Here is a 12,216-nt window from a genome sequence, read left to right as displayed (position 1 = left end):
TGTGGTTCACTGCAATGTTCATAAAACTTAAGGGTAAGATTTTAATACTCACATGTTGGTATTCCAAACAAAATGTGTGAAAGTGAAACTAATTAATTGAATTTTCTTTGACTATACCCTGCATATATATAAAAAAAATTCTTATGAATCCCTAGTTGGCTTGGTTTTTCTTTTCTTTTTTTGTTGTTGAGGAAATAAACCTGCCCCCAAAGAAAGGTGAATATAAGTTCGTAAAATGAAATGGTTGTGTACTATGCAGGAACCACAATCATGTGGGTACCCAAAATGACTATCAAGGCAAGCTGCACCGTTTCCTATATGGAGTTATTGGATGCAATCTTTAATTCTGATTAATTCATACCATTACATGTTCAGCAAAGGGTCAAGCTTGAAGCTAAACAACCACAATTGTTGTTATTATGAGGATCAAATGAACAAAAATCCATTCAGAAATATGGTCAAGTTTCCAGTCCCACTCTATATTGTGACAGCAGGCTACCGTTTCAATAAAATACCGTAATATCTGAACGCAGCACAAAAAAGAAATAAATCTTGAAAAATCTTGAATCTTTTTTGAACATCTGAATAATAATAATAATAATAGATAAATCAAATAAAAAAGCAAAGAAAAGAAAGGTCCAAACAATTAATTCATAGTGGGGGGCCAAAAATGTAGACAGTGCATTATAAAAAGCTACAATCATGGCAAAATGTGTAAGTACTGTACTTGACTTAAAAGATGAAGAACTAGCGAGTACTGAACAACCTTACGTTGGTGTGGGAAATACTGGTTACGTAGTATAATGTATGGGATATATCCATGGAGACACCATCAAGAAATTTAAAAGTTAGATATAACAACAGGTTGAAGATTTTTCATAAAGTATAACAGGTAAAAGATATTAAATATTAAGAAAAGGGTGAACAAGTGTCTAAATGACACAGTAATGTCATTCTTACAGCCTCTCCATCATACTGAATATTATGTATGGGCTACACAGCTGTGAATATGTTCCAGAAGTAATAGGTATTTATACGAGGGACAATTCAGCTCTGAGTGCAAACTCCTACGTAAAACTGAACACACAACAACACCTCATAGGACTGAGGACTACCCAATTCATTTAGTCTGCTTTTAAACTGATGGCTTCCTTACATGAGATGGATGACTATTTACCATTTTCTTTTAGCTGGAGAAATGCCAAATATTTTATACTGGATAGTGCTCAAGATATCAAATTCAAAATCCAAAGCAAAAACTTGTTACTGGTAATGATGTCAGACTCCAAAAAGAGGAATATCAAAATATTAACGACTCAACTCATCGGTAATTAATTTAACAGTATCAAAATGATTTTTTTAATGCGAGAATATAGTCCTGTAACGTCCTATGATAATAATAGAAAAAAATTAATTACACAAAGTATCTCCACAAGGAAGTGTATTTTGCCTCAAAGTCCCACTTAAAACATCCATCTCATATTGGAAATATGCCATGAAAAATTGTGTCGTCTTATTCTGACTTTCTAAGATTACCTTCATTTTGAAATCATAAAAAATTACTCGGATAGTACGTACTGAAAAGCCAGTACTTCAGTTTTATCAAAGAAAACAAATAAAATATGATGTAAGTAAATACACATTTAGTGCATATTTAAAAATAATGCTACTTTACTTTAGATTATGCTCTAGCTTATTAATTTTCATAGCAGAAGTAAGGAAGAGCATTGGTAAAAATTTATAAGCAGTATGGAAATTAACAAAAACCTTACACCAATACAGGTACCTCCAATTATATATATAAATGGAATGTACACAACTCACTTTCTGAAGATTATATGGATTAAATTTTATTCTAAAATTTATTTACAATTAATAATCCAAGCAAACAAGAATTATATAATTAAGGTATTTACGTAACAAAATTGATGTAACCAAAGAAATCAACAGTTACATGACTTATTAACTGTATGTCGATGACATACTATCCAAACATCTTAGGGTATAATAGGTTATAGTTAAGTCAGGATAAGAATGCAGTTCTTAATATATCATACAATGTAGGCAAGAGATTCATTGCAGAACTCCAGCACTACTGCAGTCACTTTGCTTGAAAGGATCTTCTGATTGCTGCATTGAAGTGAATGCAAAACATGCCAAAAGCAGAATTAAAAAATTTTGATGATTAATTGAAACAAAATATGCACCTATTGGCAATTTTTTTACCACTTCTGTTTAAATAATAGCCAAATTAGATAATCATAATTGGTGGTTAGCTTTTGTCCACTAGTAACACATGCATTCTGCAGAAGGACCAAAATTAACACAAGAGAAAATACTGCAGCATGCATACAGCAAGTTGACTACAAACAGCAGATGTGGCAAGTAACTCATGTGTCCAATAATGTCCACAGCATCAAGGATTACCAATACCTTTGGTAATATTGGTGTGTCTAATATTTATATATGGGGCTTTCATGGACCCCATAACCTAAGAAACACAGAGAGCTATTCAAGCTGTGTTGAGGCTATGGACTTAGCTCCACACAGCCTGCAAGAGCTTCTATGATAAGTGGTGTGACTTAAATTTTCCTTCTCTATTATTTTTTTGATGTTCATTAGGTACTGCACAGTTATCTTTTTGACAAAGGGACTTGAAACCACATTTGAAACAACTTTAGTCAGTAAATTCTTCAATAGAGGATTTTCAGTTGCATACTGGTATTTGACTTTTGCAAGCTAATCATTTAGCAGTTTTATGCTGTTAAACTGCATTAATATTACGTAAGCCTTTTCATTGAAATCTTATGCCAATTCAATTTTGACAAGTATCTCTCACATAGCTTCAATGCAAATACCAATGAAGGTCACATTATAATTAAATTCGATGCTGTCTTCCTTTCTCTTAAGTCTGGCTTTGACATACTGTACTGTATAATAGATTTCTCAGCATTATAGACTTCTTTTTTTTTGTATTTTATTGTTTTTTAAACAGCCACAGTAAGTTAAATTCCAGCCACAGTAAGTTAAATTCCAAGTCTTTTATGACCATGATCATGGAAAAAATTCCCAATACCAAGTGTTCATGGTTTATAAAACCACTAATTCCTTCAAGAGTGGTCGTCAAGTATGGGCAAAGTCACATATAAAAGGGTGAAGTACCGTGATGAGGGCTATTTCTTCTCTCGCCGTCCACCCCTATCAGCACTGCCACCTCTATGATTCCTGTGATCGGGTGGAGGTCGAGAGTAATCCCCTCGGCCCTCTTGGCCTCCTCTACTGTCATGACCTCCCCTACTGTCATGACCTCCCCTACTATCATGACCTCCCCTACCCTCATGACCCCCTCTGCCATCATGACCCCCTCTGCCATCATGACCCCCTCTGCCATCATGACCTCCTCTGCCATCATGACCTCCCCTGCCATCATGACCTCCCCTGCCGTCATGACCTCCCCTGCCGTCATGACCTCCCCTGCCGTCATGACCTCCCCTGCCGTCATGACCTCCCCTGCCGTCATGACCTCCTCTGCCGTCATGACCTCCTCTGCCGTCATGACCTCCTCTACCTTCATGACCTCCTCTACCTTCATGACCTCCTCTGCCTTCATGACCTCCTCTACCTTCATGACCTCGACCTGGCCCCCCTCCTCTCCCAGGTCCACCCCGTTTCTCAGCATTTGATATATAATCACTGAGCGTATTACCAGTTCCAGAACGGTCGTTATTGTAGCGGTCTCCACCTCTGCCGCCACCTCTACCACGACCACCCCGTGGGCCACCTCGTCCCCGTCCACGGCCTCCCATCTCCATATCACTGTTGTAACCTCTGCAAATGAAAATATATACATGTAGTCATAGTAATAAAAATATATTAATAAAAAATATCAGAGCTGTGTTTGTGAAACCCTCATGACTCCTCTGGTTGAAAAGATCTATCAAAAAGCTTGTAAATCTAACCATATAATAGTGTATATGGATTCCTATAAATTTTCACGGCTCTAAGCTGGACACTTTTGACATAAAACTTTGGAATGAAAACAAGTACATACAGGGACAATCAAATCATTCTGACCCAATATGTAATGAAACCATAAAAATAAACCAGGACACTGCCACTATCTGGCAGGCCAAAAAAATAAATAATAAGGAACACAGGTACTGTACAGTGCAATTCCTTTTATCCAAACTCATTGGGACCAATGATGGTTCAGATACCTGGATGTGCCTACAAAAACATGCAATAATTAACAATAGGTTCAAAATTCAGTTCAATGATAACTTGACTCACCGGGAAAAGGAAAAAACTGAGGATGAGGTGGCCTGTGAGATGGCATGTTGCCATTTTTACATGTAATGAAACTAATGTATAAAAGTTGTGGAATAATCATTAAAATACTCTAATGTGGCTTAGAAATGAAGAAAATATAATATAAAATTATAAAATAAGAAAAATGAAGAGCACGGGTGTGTATATGTGAGAAGTGAACGTATTTGTGGAGGCACTGGGCTGCAACTGTGTCGCCGACTCACCAGCCACCCACCTGGCCATCGTTCCCTCCCCCGATGTGATATCACAGCATACACACACACCTCAGAGTCAGCTGGTTTGAGTGTGGAAGGAGCTATTTTTTGTACATACACTATGTGCTATTATATTTTATGATATCCTCCGAATCAATTTTATTGTTTATCATGCCATGAAATTAGAGCCTTCCATCAAACACAAAGTCCGACGCGCTTGCAAACAAAGCGGTTACAGCGCCAGTGGTGGCAGACATGCAAACGAATGACTTCTGTTGCATCCATGATTTTGGCAACAACACATCACTATTCTGCCATAATTTTTGCTTCTATTATCTTTAGATATTGTCTTTCATTGTGGAAATGCCCTTTTTTCGGTTTTTAGTATGTGATGGTGTTGTTTTCGGTGCTCAGATGAAGAGGATTCATAAACTCAAAAGAGATTCTTAACATCTTTACAAGTTAGGAAAGGTTAGGTAAGGTTACTCTACGACGAACAATGGAAGGAGAATGGTGTAGCGCGTGGCTGGTCTGAATCGCATTACCATGCTGTATAATACCTAAAGATAATAGAAGCAAAAGTTATGGCAGAATATTGATGTTTGTTGCCAAAACCGTGGATGATACTTTTGGAAAGAAAACATTCAAACACCCTCAACCTAAAGCTCCATGCAAATCATACAGTGGGAAAGTAATGTTCTGAAGCAGCTTATTGATTTTCCTCATTTGAGAATTAATGGAAGTGTGAGTGATTTCTTAAATCTGAAGAAGTGACTTGGATGTGTAATATAACATTGATTACTCAAAATCTTTATGGATAGAGCAATATGAGAAATGAGAGCAACAATGGGCGACTGTGGAATGAAACAGAGACATGATAAGAGCAGAAATTGTCATATTTATTGTATGCAGAAGATAATGGGCTGAATGTGAGGGAGAGTTAGAGAATATAGTTTGATCTAGTGTGCCTGAACAAAATGTTGAATGTAAATCTTGGAAAGAGAAGGACAGTCTCGGTGAAATATCAAAATGAGCAACAAGCTGGAGGTTGCAAAAGACATTTTGTACTTGAGAGCAATGTTCAACTAGGGAAGAAAGAGTAAACTTTAGAGAGTAATCGAGTCATGAATTGAAATAATGAGGCCCTAAGAGCACAAAAACTTAACTGCAATGTCCCACATGAATTTTTTGAATGCCAATTTTAACACTCATAAGGCACACGTGTCCTAGTACACCTTTTCACACTACCAACACCTCAATAAAGCTCTCAGCTGACTTTGTCATCATAAAAGATACATGTTCATTGCTTTTAGTAAGTCTGTCCCACTCCCCTTCACAATCCCCCTTCCTTCCTCCCTCCCAGCAGCTAAGCCCCCACACACTCACTGCATCATGACTGAATAAATGTAAATTATTTTTTTTTCATTTTCATTCTTCTGAATGCACATCTTTAATATTATAAGATTATAACACGTTTTTAATGGTTTTATTTTTATTTATTTATCAATAGCCAAGGGCTAACGGTTACTAGCCTGAGAGTAGTGTGTGCAAGAAGCCTGCAAAAAGAAAATTCAGACCACAATGTTATGTGGCCCATTAGAAATTTTGAAATTCTAATGAAATCATAAAGTCCAAAGGTCCCAAAGTATCAAAACAATTAGGAACTCAAGAAGCATTTATAAAAATATCTAATTTTAGTTTTGTCAGACATAAAACTGACTTAAACTACAAGAAAATTACAAATATCACTTCTGCCAAATCAATGAATTCTTGGGTGTTGTGGATCTAGAAGTACAATGGACAGTTTAAAATAAGAGAGATTCACTTAAGATTCGAAACTGCATAAATATCACTTTAAAAATGGACATTTTGATTCTGAAATCCTGTTTTCTATGTGTGCTGGGACTGGGTATATCAAGCATAATCAGTAATTCTAAAGGGTTACAAACCTAGGCTCACCTAGGATTAAATTTTTTTGGCTGGAAACTAAACATTTAATAAAAATAAAAAATTAGGCAGACCTTCCCAACTGTACCAGATTTCTTGAAATGGGACACTTGGTAAAATGGCATCTTCTTTGAAGAGAAAATGTTATGAATCTTCACCACCATGTAACACTCTTACTCCTTGAACCTCTTGGTGACTAGGCCACAAAACAACAAAAGCAGGACCAATCACCTCAGACCTCAGTTCCAGTCAACTCAGCAAACCCAATGCATGGAGGGACCTGGATGACAGGTCTGAGACTTCATCCCAGATATGAAAACCTAAACTAAAAGGAAATCATATAAAAAGTAACTGATTATCTCATAAGAACACAACATCACTATTTTGTGACCCCTATAGGTAAGTAAATCAACCTAGACATCTCCCTGTGTCCGACAGAAAGCAGGTTCAAGTAGCCTTAAGAAGTTCACCATGAGCCAAGGAAGACTTTAAGATGGGTACAATGCTTCAGCATGGCTTTACCTAGAGTGATTCAATGAGACTTCTAAGAAAATGAACATTATACAGTATACCAATTAGTGAGAAATAAAGACTCATTCCACTAAACATGTGGGCTGGCTGGTGAAGGAGACTTGTCTATTAATATGCATTATCTTCAACTTTCACAGTATTTGTTGTGAGTGAAGTCACATAAAGGGGATGCAAAGTAATGATGACAGGGTATTCTAGGCAAAGCGCATCAAATATAAGCATTAATTTTTGGCATGAAACCGTTATTATCATCATTTGAATCATAAAATTTGACCATCAGCCTGTTCAAAATGAAAACCCTTACAATGATATTTTTTCAAGTCCTACCATATCGCTTAGTACTTACCGACTCTACCACTTGCTCATGTTCTATTTTCTGCTACTTCCAAAATCTACTTGTGTATCTTCTCAAAGCCTTTCTTTTGCTACATTCAACAAGTACTATTTTCAAGTCATTCTTTTACTATCATAAGTGTACCTTTCTGTTTTCCTTGTTTTCACCCCTTTACTTTCCCCTTGTCTATGCCTCCAGAGCCAAATATTCATTCTTTCAAGACATGTTCTCAGTATAATAATGGTTGTTCCTCGTGTTCGAGGTTGGCTAGCCCTAAGCAACCTAGGCATCAATATGTTTAAGGTATGGAAGCTGTCACCAACACAACAACCACACCCTAACTTAACGAGCTCTCCAGGCAACCTGCCAACTGCACAGGCTATCCATTACCCTGGAACACGATCCACAAATCAATTAACATCCAGGTCCCCAATTACTGCTGGGAAGACAAATGGCCTAAAGAAACATGCCCATAGTTTACCCTGCCCTGGGATCAAAACTAGGTCCACTCGCTTGCAAGGTGAGCCTGTTGACTATTACATCATACTTGTGGAATAACCTAAAAAGCATCTACAATTCCGAAGCAGTGTCTTTTGATGTGCAGCAGTCTTTAGGGTCTTGTAAGAATAGAGACGATCACTTAACTGAAATGCCCGAAAAGATTCTATGTTTTTATTACCCTCATTCCTTCCTCATTTGTGTAGAGTTGACTATAGACCAAGTGACACAGAAGCCTTAAGAAAGGAGAGAAATGGTACAGGAGAGGAAAAACAAGAGTATAAGCCACAGAAAAAGACTCAAAAATCAGAAACAAATACTCTGCATCGTCAAATCCTCACAGGAGTTAAAGGAAGGGACAAAATGGGAAGACTTACAGCCTGATCTTTTTATTTCCTGTTTATAAATGAAAAACAAAATTAAAACAAGTAATCCTTTAGTCCATTTGAAATCCTCACACAAATTAAAACATACAAAGCAAGAACTAGTAACTCACCTATCATTTCTCCTTGTTGGATAACCCTGACTATTTCCTAAGCTGTTTGTTGTGTGCATATTTCTTAATTTCTGATCAATTTCAAGTTTTTCTTGTCTTAGTTGTTCAACTTCCTGCAGAAAAAAAAAGTCAAATTAGAGAAATACAGTTCCACATCTATCATTCAAATGTTGATAGTGTGTGATAATAAAATGATTCAACCATACAAATTTACTGGTGGATAACTATGGTCTGCTCCTTAAATGTGTATATACTGTATGTTGGAATAAGAACACAATAATCACTAACATCACCATGAGACCAGTAGCCAACACTATAACCTCCAGGAGAAAAAACTTCTCAAATGACTAACAGCTCAGCCAAGTAAACCTCACATATGACATAGGAAGTGATGGCTATTGTAACAACACTCACATACATCAGCTTATCTACTGTAGGTGTAATACTTATGCAACCTCCTTTAAATTCCTTTACTGTGACACGTTAACTTGATGTACAGGCAGTTCTCATTATACGAAAGGGATAGGTTCTACGAGTCAAGAAGTGAAAGTGATTTTCTCATATTGTTATAAATGGAGAATGCATTCCTGGAGGCTAATTTTCAGACACTATACACAACCCAAACTATCCCAACTAAATTCAAGACATAATAAGTCAATAAATCAAGACAGAATATCACAGTGGGAAGGATAGTGGCATAAAACACACACACATTTTCTTTGTGCTGCCAAGACCTTTCCTGAAGACAGTACACGACCATTTTTCACTTTCCACCCTGGATCCCTCCCCCACACCACTAAGCAATATGTATGCTTTTTGCCACATTAAATCTCAGGTCCTAATCTCGGTTTAACCCTGTCACTTCATACCATACAACATCTCCTACCATCTCCTCCAAAAATAAATCAATTCCGTACTCTCCCCTCACATTCAGACACATTGCTGTTTCCTGTTGTCCATCCGCTCAATTCTAATATACATTTCACTTCATCCTTCCAGTTACTCTGTCTATGCCTCTCCCTCTTACTGTTCACCCATAAACTATCGATTCTTGTTACCAACCTTTAACTTCCCCTTTTCTCAGCATGTTCATAACACCTATGTAGGTCCTGATCCAAAATATACCCAACACTTTCTTTAACCGTCATGTATTTCTCAATCCACTGACTTATTTATTTATTTGTTACTTTGTTATTCTTATCATTCCTTCTGAAGAAATACCCTCTCCCATAAAGATGAAACAAACAACTACATTCCATCTCCATATAACAATATTACTAAAAACATTAAAGAAAACCTTTTAGCACAGTACAAAGAATCACTTACTTTTAAATGTGCTAAATGATATTCAAGTAGAATGGAAGCATTTGCAATGGCCTCAACTGTGCCAACAAAGACAAAAGGGACCTGTCCTTCTGTCCGGGGTGTCGTGGGCTCTGGTTCATTGTCTCCTTCAATCTTCACCCGCACCACCCCAGACTTATCTACCATTTCTTGTATGACACGGCCATTCTTGCCAATTACTTTCCCTACTAAGATCCGTGGCACTTGCACAGACTCTTCACTATATTCTAACATACACCTTGCTTTTTTTACTGCTTCTTCAGTCTGGAAAACAAAAGAAGGTGAAACTGTTAAACTGGTTCAAAAGGAACAATTTAAATACTTACTGACCTATCAACGAACAACAATAATTCTGCAATGTCATTAGTAACCTGTGAGCACTGAAATCTAAAATATCATGGGAGTATTACTGTAATACTGTAAAAGTCCCTGCTTCTAATATTAAGGTTTTTGCAGTAACAATCATTTAGATTTGTGCATCACCATAAAATTCTTGATTTCTGAAGCACATCTACTTTTACAATACTGTATCCAGTCCATTATCAAGACACCTTAGATCAAATAATCCACTTTACCTCTCAATATAAAACTGATATGTAATACTGAGTTGCTGTTCTAAGAAAAATAGTTCAACATGGAGTTAATATAAGCAGTCAGTTTCACATTAACTATACCCTCCAGTAAGTGAATGCAATACTGTAATAGCAGAAGCTGGCAAAATCTTCCACTGAGGAAGAAATCATAAACGAGCAGGTAACTATGAAACAAGAATGAAGTCGTCTAGTGTTTCTAGAGACCTGGGGTTTACTATGGACAAAGATACAGAATATGACACTGTTGACTGAACAAGGAAATGAACTGCATTGATACTAGTGTATCTGAACAAGTTAAATACAAAGACAGCTACTTCAGAGAGGATGAAAATCTGTGAAAGGATGGTCAAGGCAAGCACACAACTTTCAAGGTGTTATCAAGGTTTGCTATGTTCTGGGCATTTACCATGCATTAATATATTTCTTAGAATGCACCATGTGCATAGAGATATTGTCTTTAACACAAGAAAGACTGACAATATGGTATGTCACCCCTTGCATCTAGATGGCTAATACCATGTAGGGCATTAATATAAAAACAGTTAGTTTTTCTTCAAATAAGCATTTTTTTCAGATGTAACTTCTATGTAGTTTCCTACTAACTAACCAGTAACCTCCACTTCATTTGTCTAACCTTTGACAGGGTTTTGTATTAATTACTATAGTTCAATGTGTCACATGGTTTTTTGTTGTCACGGATGTTTTTTTCTTTTACAAAAAACGTATCAATTCACTGAAAATAATACGTATATAAATAAACAATCCCCATAAAACAATACTGGCTTGATAACAATCCTTTACAGGTTATATTTAGAAGAAAAAAAATTGGAGTAACTGAAATTAAAATTATATACGATAGTTGAATTTATTGTAAGCACCGAAGTGAAATAATTTAAAAACATTCATAAAACCAAAACCACAGTACGCACCTCACCATAAATCTTAAAAACACAGGTATTTTCTTCTAATTCAATATTCGTTACTCCTTCCACCTTACGAGCCTGTTGTATATTTGCCCCATGTGCACCAATGGCAAGACCCATGAGGTCTTCCCGTACACTGAACTCTTCAACATACCTGAAATAAATTAACAGTCATATAGTGCATACAAACAAGGATGTATATACTTGATGTGCAGTGCATGAAAAATGACTATGGTAATGTGGTTCTTGATAATGAGAAAAACAAGGATGCCTGGAGAAAATACCAAGATTGACCGCTGAATGAGGAAAAAAAAAGGCTGTTGGTAGTCCTTATCTCAAATTCACTACCTTTGCTCAGATCAAATTGACAACTTGAATGATGAGGTCTAACACTTCTTTTCTATGAGCAGGAAGAATGCAGTGACCAGATACCACATTTTGATGCAAGCAGTGATGCCTGAAAGCTTCCCCAAAATAGCTGGGGCACCATCGGTACAAATGGACCTCTATAGGATCCCAAGAAAGGCCATCAGATTTGAAAAAATCATTCATGATAGCCAAAATGCCTTCAATGATTCTTTCAGAAATTCACAAAATGGGAATTTTTGTTTGATGTCATTCTCATGTGTATGTCCTCTGATGTGTCCTTGATTCAGTCATGAATTACATTATTTGACAAGGGAATTTGTGAAATGCTTTGCTTTGCTCTTTTCCCACACACACCAGCTTGACCAATTCCATATGCATGGTACAGGTATCACCAAGGTCTCTGCATTGGTATATGGCTTCTTCTCTTTGGCTTTCCTTAATGCCACAGCAACAACTCGCCTCCAATGATGGCTTCTTCTGAGCAACAAATTTACAATTGGAGATTGTGCCCCTTGCTTCAAAACTTGCTTTCTTAGGTATGAATGAAGTTGGTGTCTTTAGCATTATAAGGGTAGACAGTTTGGATGGCTTTATACCTTCATTGCTAAAAATCTTTTGAACTCAGGAAGATTTGAGGCTTTTGAGTACCATCTTTGTC

At 36.7% G+C, this 12,216-nt stretch overlaps 1 protein-coding gene across 1 annotated transcript in view; it reads right to left on the bottom strand.

The window, feature by feature from the left end:
* LOC121857284 (fragile X mental retardation syndrome-related protein 1-like) overlaps positions 1 to 12,216 on the bottom strand; it is a 53,907-nt gene that overhangs the window by 29,216 nt on the left and 12,475 nt on the right. Inside the window, exons 6-9 of the mRNA XM_042353277.1 lie at positions 11,196 to 11,343; positions 9,656 to 9,937; positions 8,330 to 8,442; positions 3,707 to 3,828 (exon numbers count right to left, since the gene is read on the bottom strand). Of these exons, the coding sequence (XP_042209211.1) occupies positions 3,707 to 3,828; positions 8,330 to 8,442; positions 9,656 to 9,937; positions 11,196 to 11,343 (665 nt within the window). The remainder of the gene's footprint in view (positions 1 to 3,706; positions 3,829 to 8,329; positions 8,443 to 9,655; positions 9,938 to 11,195; positions 11,344 to 12,216) is intronic.

This window comes from Homarus americanus, unplaced genomic scaffold (genome assembly GCF_018991925.1).
Source record: "Homarus americanus isolate GMGI-L3 unplaced genomic scaffold, GMGI_Hamer_2.0 scaffold54347, whole genome shotgun sequence".
Taxonomy (NCBI): domain Eukaryota; kingdom Metazoa; phylum Arthropoda; class Malacostraca; order Decapoda; family Nephropidae; genus Homarus; species Homarus americanus.
Note: the sequence above shows the minus strand (reverse complement) of the source record. Positions and strands in the feature narration are given on the sequence as shown.